Below are 11,396 nucleotides of genomic sequence, written 5' to 3'. Positions count from 1 at the left end.
GAGTGATTATTGTTATATTATTATATTAATATATGATTTTATTAAATTTCAGAAAAAGTGATTGTAATTTACTTTATTTTTAATGCCTTACTGATTAGGAGTTCTTGTATCGAAGCTAAATTTATCAACTGATTAGTTAATAAAATATTAAAATGGGATAGATATATATCTACGATTTGTTCGGATGAACTTTTAAGAAATTTTTTTTGAGTTATTTAAAAAATTATTAAACACATAAAAAATATAAATTTTATTAAAAAATGTATTTTTCTATCCACTTAATGACATGAAAACAAGTTGCTAATCTAATTGGGTTTGTTTTGTGTAGAGTTCTCAAAAAGGGCAAATTGGGATATCATTGAATTCAGCATGGGTGATACCTCTTTCCCAGTCCAAGGCAGACAAAGATGCAGCCTCAAGAGCCCTTGCTTTCTCCTATGATTGGTAATTTTCCCTATTTATTCTCCCTTTATTTCACTTTATTAGTTTAATTCATTCCAGAGGTTTGAGGCTAAAAAATGTTTATATGTAATCAATATGAGAAAATTTGGGATTTATTTGTGTTTTTACAAATACAGGACAAATTCAAAATTAACAAAATTTCGGAGTGAATTACAGTTTAGGGTTTAGGGTTTAAAAAATAATAATTTAGTGAATTACAATTTTTTTTGTTAATTTCTAAAAAAATTAATTTGTCAAAAGCGAATTATAATTTTTTATTTTAATTTAAAAAATAATAATTCGCCCTATTTTTCATAAAAAGAATTAAAAATAATATTTTTTTTCAAAAAAAATTTAAAAGAAATTTGTTGGGACAACCGGACAAGTTGTATTTTTTTTTTATTTTTTTTTAAAAAAGAATTGATCAGGGCAAATTGTGATAAGTGAATTTGTCCCTCACAAATTGTCAGTTCACTCTCATTGAATAATTGACAGGACACCATATGCAAATTAATTAGCAAGAGGTTTGATGCATAAAATATAAAAAACATCCATGTTTTTTCTACTCTCTAACTATAACTTTCTAAAGAAATGATTTGTAAGGTAGCGTTTGGTGGAGAGATAGAGATAGAAAGATTGAGGCCGAGAGACAGAGACTAAGAAACAGAGATTGAAATAAATTTCAGTATTCTACTTAGTGCAAGATGGGAGACAGAAATTGAAATAAGAATGAAACTCTAATTTAATTTGTACAAAAGATAAAATTGGAATTAATTAATTGAAAAGAGGGTATTTTATATATAAAATATTATTAAAATTTCAGTCTTCATCTCTACAAATTTTAGTCCCCTGTGTCTCCACTTTTTTGGGTACTGAAATACTGAAATTTTGGAGAGAGAGACAGAAATTTTAGTATGAGTCTCTAAATCAACAAACATAATACTGAGTCTCACTCTCTCAGTCTCTGTCTCAGTACCTCAAAACAAACGCTACCTAATATATTGTCTATCCTTCTAAATAAAAATGGAAGTTTAGTGTATGATATTGTTGGGCTTATGCATTATCCATATTTCTAGCCTAGAAGGAACCATGTGATTTTTATTTAGTAGTCTAAGATTTTTAGAGAGCGCGTTGATATTATATAAACTTAGTTTTTAGTTATGTAACTCCATACTTTTCTTTTAAACTATCCAATGAATACGTCAAAATCTTGGATCATACCATCATCGAAGGTTTATGGAGCCATTAAATTTTGGATCATACCCTGCTGCAATGGTGAAGAACGTCGGCGATCGATTGCCGGAGTTTTCGAGGGAGCAGTCATTGATGGTTAAAGGATCATTTGATTTCATAGGAGTGAACTACTACACTGCAACTTATGCAGCACATGTCCCTTGCACAAGAGAAAACAGAACCTTGTTTACAGAAGATGCTTGTGTTTTTCTCACTTGTAAGGCAAAATATATAAAAGGTTTTTTTTTTTTCTTTCATTCATAAGTTTGTCTAATTATAAGATTTTTTTTTTTTTTTTATCAGCAGAGAGAGATGGAGTTCAAATTGGTCCTCAGGTAGAAGTATATCTATTTGCAATGTTTTTCGTTTCATTGTTTAATTAGCGATTAAATTCTCAAAGTAGTTCCTCAAATTCAATGTATTCATCATTTTAATCTCTTAAATCTAAAATTTATTATATTAGTTTCCCAGATCTAATTTTAAGCAACGTATTGGTCTTTGCCAATGAGTAATAGCTCAAATTTAACAGGCTCAGGCAGGTCTGACAGGCCAATAAGGCTAATTAGTAAGCTTGGGTCTGGCCTATTAACGTATTAAGGCTTTTAAAAGAGCTTGGGCCTGTGCCTATTTTATACCAGGCCAGGCCAAACACAGGCCAGGCTGCAGGCCCCTGGCAGGCCGCCTGACCTTTTTCCACCCCTACTTGTCATACTGAGCACATAGCCAAATGTCCATTTTGACGCTTAAAACAAGGTAAAAACAAGAAGACAAAAAATATTATATGATGTATAAACTGTTTTATCTATCTCATTTTTTAAAATGACCTCGTTTTTACCTTGTTTAGATGCAAAAACGAAATAACATTATTTAGCCTTGTATTTATTGTAACCAGTTAGAGCTAGTTCAACATTTTGTTCATTAAATCAACGTCAAAAAGGATCTAGGACCAATATGGTGCCTGGAACAGGATCTTAAGGATCAATATAGTGAATTTTGAATTTGATGGATTAAAATAGTAAAAGTCGTGAATATTAAAAACTATTAGGAGAATTTAGTTTTTAATTAGTTATCAAATCCTATTAAAATATTATTAGAATTATTAGTAGTTGGGAATTAAGTCAATAATAACTAGTAGTTAGTAGATGGATATTTATGAAGTTAGATGAAAATATCTTTATAAATAACATAACTTTTGTATCATGTAACAACAACTTCAATACAACAACTTCATATAATATTATCTTCATATATTCTACTCTTCTCCCTGAAATTCAACAAATCCCATGAAATGGACTTGTTGTGAACCATTTTTTTTTAATTCACACTTTTTTCTAGTTGAAAATAGGATAATATGTTGTTAGCGTTTCTTAGCTTCTTCAAAAATGATAATTAAGTCATTTAAACAAAGAAAGAACTTTTGCAGGCAGGGTCAGATTGGTTATACATATATCCTAGAGGAATCCAAGATCTTTTACTGTACACAAAGGAGAAGTATAATAATCCAATTGTTTACATAACAGAAAATGGTAAGTAGGGATGTTGGTGTTGAAGTCTATCATCATCTTCACCTAACTGTATTCCTCAATCACATGCAGGTGTTGATGAACTTAATGAGAGTATTGAAGAATCACTAGAAGACAGATTCAGAATAGACTTTTTCACCGACCATCTTTCCAATCTTCACAGTGCCTTACAGTAAGTTTATATCTATCACCACTTTTAAGTGAAGTTTATACAGATTAAGTTAGAAATTCATATTTGAATTGACAGGAATGGGGCAAATGTGAAAGGGTACTTTGCATGGTCATTGTTGGACAATTTTGAATGGGCAGATGGCTATACTGTTCGATTTGGAATGATCTTTGTTGATTACAATGATGGATTGCCAAGATACCCTAAAAGATCAGCTCAGTGGTTCAAAAAGTTTCTACAATATTGATATTCATCCTCCTGTAGTATTCTTATATGGAGTGTTTTATTTATATTCATACTCGAGAAAAAAAAATGGTTAAATCTGAATACTACTACTCCCTTGTGAAATAGCTCAAAAATCTATGAAAAATGGATTGGATTGTATTTTAAAAACTCTCAAAACAAATTTAAATCTGAAGGAGCTTATCAAGCTCTTAGCTTTAAAATTGAGAAAGTTTAAGTATTTTTTGGTGAAAGAAAGATAAAAAGGAAAAAACAACCTAAAAAGCTAAAAAGCTAGAACTCTACTTTTTTATTTTTTTGAAAATGAAAAAGTCTAAAATTATTTTTTAAATAATATCTAATATCCAATTCGAATATTTTATAAAAAATTATTTATAAGAATAATAAAATCAATAATAATTAATTATTTATTTTATACTTAATCAACTTCTTCACTTGAGACAGATGGACACCATAGCTGAGTTGAAATCTAAAACAAAAGCACTAATCAGAGATCACGTGGGGTCCTTGGAATATTTTTCAACCTCCATAACATAAACACGGCTCCACCACCATGGTGCACACGTTCCAACAAAAACAAAAATAATAATAGTCTCTCACTCTCAAGTCTTAAGCTTTTGAAACACACTTGGAATTGGAATGCTGCAAAGAAAACTCCATCAAACTGTAATAATACTTGTTTTTAAGTATGGAACCTGATTTCCCCTTCTCACTAATAATGGCATCTTTTCTAACAAACCGCTTTAAGCAAACCAATACACGCTAAAAAAGTTTCCCCTTTTTTTATTCACCTTTTCAGAATCTTCACTTATCCCTACCCTACGTGAGTATTTATAAATAAATAACTATGAACATATAAATATTTTTTAAGGTAATTATAAAGTCCCAAAGTGTGAGAAACTCTGAATCGAATTCAAATCGGACCAAAAACAATGTGGGTTAAGGGTGGTGTTGTCCTGCTTGCAGTAGCTTCCTTTGTTCTTCTTCTTGAGCCAGCAGCTTCTCTTAATCGTAGCAGTTTTCCGCAAGATTTCATTTTTGGAACAGCTTCTTCTGCTTACCAGGTTTTACTTCTTCTTCTTGATTTTTGTTTTTCTTCTCATTTTTTATTTTTTTAAAACATTATTTTATGTGTAAACTGTTGTTGGATCTTATTAGACATTTTGTTATGTGTTTGTGTATGAACTTTGAAGTATGAAGGTGCAGCATATGAAGGTGGCAGAGGCCCTAGTATATGGGATACTTTCACTCATAACCACCCAGGTATGTATGTATGTATGTATGTATGTATGTATGTATGTATGTCTCTCTGTGTGTGTGTGTGTGTGTGTGTGTGTGGGTAACATTAATAATGGAGCATGGATCCTTCTAGCAACCAAAAAATTCTTCTGTTTCTACTGTAATCATTTATGAAGATTAATGTTGTGAGGGTGGAATTAAGGGTCATTTTGGTTAATAGCTTATTTAAGTTTAGAGGTAAATATTAAATCGGGAATCGAAAATTTGACAAAATGGTACTGACTTTTGTTATTGACAAAATAGACCCTAAAAGATTTTAAAATTTGACAAAATCACCCAATTGTGAAAGGACGCCGGAGCTCTCAGGAATCATCGGAGCTCTCTTCTGATGGCCACATCAGCATTTTCTGTTCACTGTGACGTCATCCTTTCATGGTTGGGTGATTTTGTCAAATTTTAAAATCTTTCAGGGGTTATTTTGTCAATAACAAAAGTTAAGTACCATTTTGTCAGCGTTAGAATCTTTCGTGTACTGATTTGGTATTTACATCTTAAGTTTATATTAGAACTTTTTGAAAATTTATTATTATTATTATTTTATTTTAGACTTTAATTAGATGCACGTTGATAGGTTAAAGAGGGAACCAAAAACTTAAAAAGTATAGTTATTAACTTAATGAAAACAATATTTACAATGCATAATATCAATGGGAATCACTATGCTGCTTGATGCTCCATGATGATCTAATGGTGTAGATCTCATATAAGTTGGTGGTGTAAAGTTATATTAAGATCTATCATTGCATTGGATTATCTTAGTGCATGATGTATCTAGTGTATCTCGGTTCATTAATTAGCTGGACCATATTAAAACTTGAATTTAGTGATTATTATCAGCAGTATGAGCCTCATGGGAATGGATCATCATCATCTGAAAAATTTCACCACTAGTTAAAAGAGTCAAGTAGATTTTCTAATGAGGATTTATTCCCAAACCTCATATTGTTGCTGCACAAAAGTCATATGTAGCTGCTTCCATTCTTTTGCATTTTGAAACAATTTACCTCTGCAGAATTTTAACTGAACAAACTTAAAACATTGAGATGTTTTCTTGATTCTACAGATAGAATAGCAGACCACAGCAATGGGGATGTTGCTGTCGATTCCTACCACCGCTACAAGGTGTTATTACATTCTCTTAATGTGAATTTTGTATTTGTAGGCTTGATCTCATTTCGATTAATGTAATTGTTGACTCATAAAATAAATGAATTTTCTTCAGGGAGATGTGGCCATGATGAAGGATATTGGATTCAATGCCTACAGGTTTTCCATCTCGTGGTCAAGAATATTACCAAGTGAGAAAACTCTCATCATCTGATCATCCTTCAGTTATCCTGAGATTAATTGTTGCATAAATAGCTATTTATTGTTTTGAGTATGTTCTGTGTTGCTAATTTGATTTATTAGTTAGCATAGTTTTTTCAAGACCATTATAAACATTAGCTTTTTTTATATTGAATTGGACATTTACTGGTGTGTTCATGATTCAATGGTGCTCAAACAAATTTTAAGGTGGAAACTTGAAGGGAGGAATTAACCGAGAAGGTGTCAACTATTACAACAATCTCATAAATGAACTTGTAGCAAATGGTTAGTGAAGTCGACTCTCTCCCTCTCTCTCTCTCTCATGATACCTTAGATCACAAGGAACTAAAATATTTCTACACCATAACTTACAGGACAGCAGCCCTTTATTACTCTATTTCACTCTGATCTCCCTCAAGGTCTTGAAAATGAGTATGGTGGTTTCTTGAGTCCCAAAATTGTGTAAGCATTAGTAAAATATAAAGCTTTCTTTCATGGATTAAACCCTCCTTTCTTTTCACTCCTAACCAATGGAAAACCGATGCTTATTTTTTCTGAACAGGGAAGATTTTGCTTTTTATGCAGAAGTATGCTTTAGAGAATTTGGTGACAGGGTGAAGCACTGGATTACTTTAAACGAGCCAGTGTTATACAGCACCGGTGGTTATGGAAATGGTGGATCCCCGCCCACAAGATGCTCCAAGTGGATGTCAGCAAGCTGTGCCACCGGTGATTCAAGTATTGAGCCCTACATTGTTACACACCACCTGATACTTGCTCACGCTGCTGCTGTAAAAGTCTATAGAGAGAAGTTCAAGGTATTTGCCATTTTTATTATCTTTAATTAATCAAACAGCATATAGAATTGATAGAATTTAGTCGAAATTCATGCAATATGTGGTTGGTTCTGAAGTTATTGAGACCGAGTGATTTTCTAATAGGCTACTCAGAAGGGTCAGATTGGGGTAACACTAAATTCTGCATGGCTTGTGCCATTATCTCAATCTAAAGAAGATGTAGAAGCAGCAAATCGGGGTCTTGCTTTTATGTATGATTGGTAAGTGCTTTTCCCCTATTTTCTAATAAAAAATTCTCTTCTTGTCTCCAATTCTCTTAATTTTATCAACAGATTATTTGTACTATTTCTTGGAGATAACTTTTGTATCCATGTTTCATTCACAAGACTGAGTTGTGAAACGGATTAGGCTACTCTGAAGTGCAACATCTAAAGATTTGGTGAAAATAATCAAGAGTTTCATAATTATTTGGATAGTTATACATGTGTTAAATCTTAATAAATCTGAAATTGTTGATTTTCTCATCAATGGTTCAGATGCTTCTCTTTAGGTGTCAAACCTTTAGTGGTTATTGGTTTCACTCGGTGGACGTAAAACACACTTCGTTTTTTTTTTTTCAAGGTTCATGGAACCACTACATTCTGGTACATATCCAGCTGTAATGGTTAACAGAGTCGGGAACCGATTGCCCAAGTTTTCTGGAGCACAATCCTTAATGGTTAAAGGATCCTTCGATTTCATCGGGTTAAACTATTACACCTCAACTTATGCAACCAATACTCCTTGCCAAAATGGAAGGCCAAGTGTCTTTACAGATTCATGTGTTAGATTTACAAGTAAGTCGTTTCAAATGAACCTTTCGTATGCTTTCTATTTTAACTTGAATTTAATTTGCCTTCCACATTTACTAACGCATGATCCATTTTCTCACACTTGCCTTCAGCTCTAAGAAATGGGCTTCTAATTGGTCCAAAGGTAAATCCGAGATAACTTTTTACTCACTTTAGTTGCTTATGAAGTATGATGTTGAAAAATTATGGGAAGTATAACTATTAGAGAATAATTTCCATGCAATGATAATGTAAAGCAATTTCATGTTGTTAACGAATAGAAATTCAAGAAGATAAGGAATCATGGTCGTAGCATGATGTCTCACTTTCTTGAATTTCTATTGGTTGACAGAGTCGAATTGCTTTATGTTAAGGGCTAATGCTCCAAGGAAGATAACTGCTTTTCAGGAGACGAAATTCATTCGCATTATATCTTATAATGGAGTTGAGAAGTGAATAATTTTGCAGGCTGCTTCAGATTGGCTGTACATCTATCCACCAGGAATTCAAGGTCTTTTAGAGTACACTAAGGAGAAATTCAACAATCCAATCATTTATATAACAGAGAATGGTAAGTTTTTATCTATAATGAGTACCTATAACCACCTTTGCATAAAAAAATTGTATCTTTGTCATGCTCAAGTTATTCTATCATTTTCAGGAGTTGATGAGGTTAATGATGGTAAAATGTCACTTGATGACAAATGGAGAATAGATTATTTCAGTCACCACCTTCTGTATCTTCAAAGGGCCATAAGGTAAGTTTAATATTACTACCAGACACTTATTAAGGTTATTATAATAGAAAGATTTATAGTACTTACTACAATAAATATATGAGAAAAAAACCTTATAAACTTAAGGTTTCTACATTGGAGGCTACTGTTAAAATCTGCATTGACATTCTCAAATTGAAATAAAAAAAAGTATTGGGACAATTTAGCAATTTTTGAGAATAATATGACCAAAGTGCCTATCAACCAAAGTTGAAGGGATGTTAAGTTAGGAAAGTGGAGAATCACATCTTAAAAAACTAGTAGCCGTCATAGTTATCAGAATCGGACCGGATCGGTTGGTTCGACCAAAAAAATGGTGAACCGGTGGTTTGATTGGTTCGGTTAGTGAATTATACCAAACTTGCAATTGAACCAGTCAATGGGTGGTCAAACCCGTTGAAAACCGGCTGGTTTGTGCTTCAAACCACACTTGATATTTGATTGTTATTAATATATTTTTGAAAATATGTATTTTAACTTTTAGTTTTAATTTTATTTTTATAATTTTATAATTTTTATTTAATTATGACCAAGTCAACCGGGTGAATCAATAATCTACTGATTGAACCAATAATCCAATGACTCGATCGTATGACCGGTTCAATTACCGGTTCGGTTCTGATAACTATGGTAGCCATTAAGGGAAAAGAACTACTCTCTTTACATAGAACAATAAACATCCCATATTATTCAACATGGAACTTTGGACAGTGCATAATATCGATGTAGTGTTTAGAATTTCATACAATACTAATTTATCATTATATTTACAAAACGATCATGCAAATTTTCAAGTCTCTCTCTCAAATCAATGTAAGCAAGCTAAAATGTTTTTGATTTGGCAGGAATGGTGTGAGGGTAAAAGGTTACTTTGCATGGTCTTTGTTGGACAATTTTGAATGGACTGCTGGCTACTCTCTTCGTTTTGGACTTGTCTATGTTGATTACAAGAATGGCCTCAGAAGATATCGTAAAAGATCAGCTTTGTGGTTCAAAATATTTCTCCACCATTAAAATGGTAGAAAATCTATGTCTTCAAATTTAAATTGAGAATTTGTTCCCTAACTCTAAGGTTAAGGCTTTGATGATTTCTGATGTTTAGCCTAAGAGTGAGGCATCATATTGGAACTTACTTTCCTTAATTTGTAGCAATAGGTTACCTAATCTATTATGTTTCTTGCGTCTGCAACTAAATTACAATTCACAAGCAACTCAAGCTAAAAAATGATTAATTAATATTAAGATACCATTCTTAACAAGATTGGGATTAGAAGTTTAGAACCAAATACTAGATTATGATAATTTTATACTTTAGATGAAAGTTGTAATTAGAATTTAAACATACAACATAACTACCCAGTTTTGTTTGGCTTGGCGGGTTAGTGCTGTGGATCTGGATAGAAATGGCATATTTGTAGTTTCAATGTTAACAAAGAATTGACATTTTGTAACTATCTTTTGTTATTTTCTCACTTAATTGCATAATGTGTCAAATTCGCAAATAATTAATAGAATAAATGGATAAAATTAAACATCAAATAATTTCGGGTGGGTAATACCAAAAAAAGGAGTTTGGGGTGAGTAAAAATATATATCAAAATTTATAGATATCAAAATATATTTGAATTTTTTTATGGATAAAAAATTAAAAAAACATCCCAAATTATTTTTGATATGTATTTTGATATTTACAAATCTTTAGTATATATTTTATCTATTCCAAATTCTTTCATAAGTATTTTTGTTAATTTATTCTAATTAATATTGTTTCTTTCCCCTTTTCTTTAAGTCAGGATTTTAACTTAAAAATTCTATTGGAAGGAGTTGCAAACCACTACACTCGGTCAATTTTCTGACTGCACTTATCTTAAACTTTGTAGTTGGTAGTTTGGTACTGTAGGAAGTTGCCACCTAATGAAAGATTCAACTCAAGTAAACGAAGATGATATGACACATAATTGAGTATGATTAGTAGTGTTAGATTTAGTAATGTAATAAGATTATATTGAATGAATTTTATTTTGTCCTCCTTCGACATAAAAGAAAGAAAATGCTAGGTCCATTTAGTTGATGTTTATCACCATTCTATCCCTTCGACATGAACCACATCAACCAATTACGGTATCCTCCTAATTACATACTCACACCCATATTTGCCTCTGAAAAAAAAATGTATATCCATCGTAATAAAGAAATGCCAATCCAAGTTCTAAGACAAGGACAGTCATATCGCCAATGGATCCCCACTTGGGACAGATAAAATATTTAAAAATTTATATGATATCCATGATTTATATTAAAAGTAGGAGAATAAATTTATAGTCATTTTAAATAAGTAAATTATTTTTTTTAATGTCTATTCAACAGATGGATAAGTCAATAAAAATAAAAGACATAAAAAAAATAAAAATAAAAAATTTTAATTGTTAAACTCTTAATATTTTGTTCTCAATACAAAATGATAATTTATTCAACTTGAAATAAGGGTTTCTTTTAAAATTTTACTTGGACCAAAATAAATAATCATTTAAAAATTTAATTTATATTACAAAACAGAAGTATTAGTCTGTATAGTTTTATATAACTAATTTAATTTATTTAGAGAGAGAAAGAGAGAGTAATATTTATTCAGTTTACTTTTTTAATTTATATCTCCAGAATGCAATTATGACTAAACATTTTATATGAATGGGAGAGAATCATATTTCAAAATATGTGTCAATAAAATAAATTAATTTTTAAATAACATTTTTATTTTAATTATGATAGTTGAATAA

At 31.2% G+C, this 11,396-nt stretch overlaps 2 protein-coding genes across 3 annotated transcripts in view; both read left to right on the top strand.

Moving 5' to 3' along the window:
• The window catches only part of LOC107613927 (beta-glucosidase 12-like), a 9,115-nt gene extending 5,365 nt beyond the window's left edge, over nt 1-3,750 (top strand). For both annotated transcript variants that reach the window (XM_021109909.1, XM_016316129.2), the window contains 6 exons: nt 329-444; nt 1,674-1,891; nt 1,978-2,009; nt 3,098-3,200; nt 3,270-3,369; nt 3,445-3,750. In XM_021109909.1, the coding sequence (XP_020965568.1) occupies nt 329-444; nt 1,674-1,891; nt 1,978-2,009; nt 3,098-3,200; nt 3,270-3,369; nt 3,445-3,613 (738 nt within the window). In that variant the 3' untranslated portion in view covers nt 3,614-3,750. The remainder of the gene's footprint in view (nt 1-328; nt 445-1,673; nt 1,892-1,977; nt 2,010-3,097; nt 3,201-3,269; nt 3,370-3,444) is intronic.
• Nucleotides 4,059-9,813, top strand: LOC107613506 (beta-glucosidase 24). Its single transcript, XM_016315537.2, has 14 exons — nt 4,059-4,436; nt 4,481-4,673; nt 4,803-4,872; nt 5,972-6,030; nt 6,131-6,206; nt 6,424-6,501; nt 6,591-6,678; nt 6,779-7,034; nt 7,158-7,273; nt 7,635-7,849; nt 7,957-7,988; nt 8,312-8,414; nt 8,505-8,601; nt 9,465-9,813. Exons 2-14 carry the CDS (start codon nt 4,542-4,544, stop codon nt 9,631-9,633), a joined length of 1,491 nt encoding a protein of 496 aa, XP_016171023.1. The 5' UTR covers nt 4,059-4,436; nt 4,481-4,541; the 3' UTR covers nt 9,634-9,813.

This window comes from Arachis ipaensis, chromosome B08 (assembly GCF_000816755.2).
Source record: "Arachis ipaensis cultivar K30076 chromosome B08, Araip1.1, whole genome shotgun sequence".
NCBI classification, from domain to species: domain Eukaryota; kingdom Viridiplantae; phylum Streptophyta; class Magnoliopsida; order Fabales; family Fabaceae; genus Arachis; species Arachis ipaensis.
Note: the sequence above shows the minus strand (reverse complement) of the source record. Positions and strands in the feature narration are given on the sequence as shown.

Excerpts from the sequence above, each read along its gene's own strand:
- LOC107613506 (XM_016315537.2), top strand. The coding sequence starts at position 4,542 with ATGTGGGTTAAGGGTGGTGTTGTCCTGCTTGCAGTAGCTTCCTTTGTT. Across the intron at positions 4,674-4,802 it reads CAGCTTCTTCTGCTTACCAG|TATGAAGGTGCAGCATATGA; the intron begins GTTTTACTTCTT and ends TGAACTTTGAAG. Across the intron at positions 4,873-5,971 it reads TTTCACTCATAACCACCCAG|ATAGAATAGCAGACCACAGC; the intron begins GTATGTATGTAT and ends TTGATTCTACAG.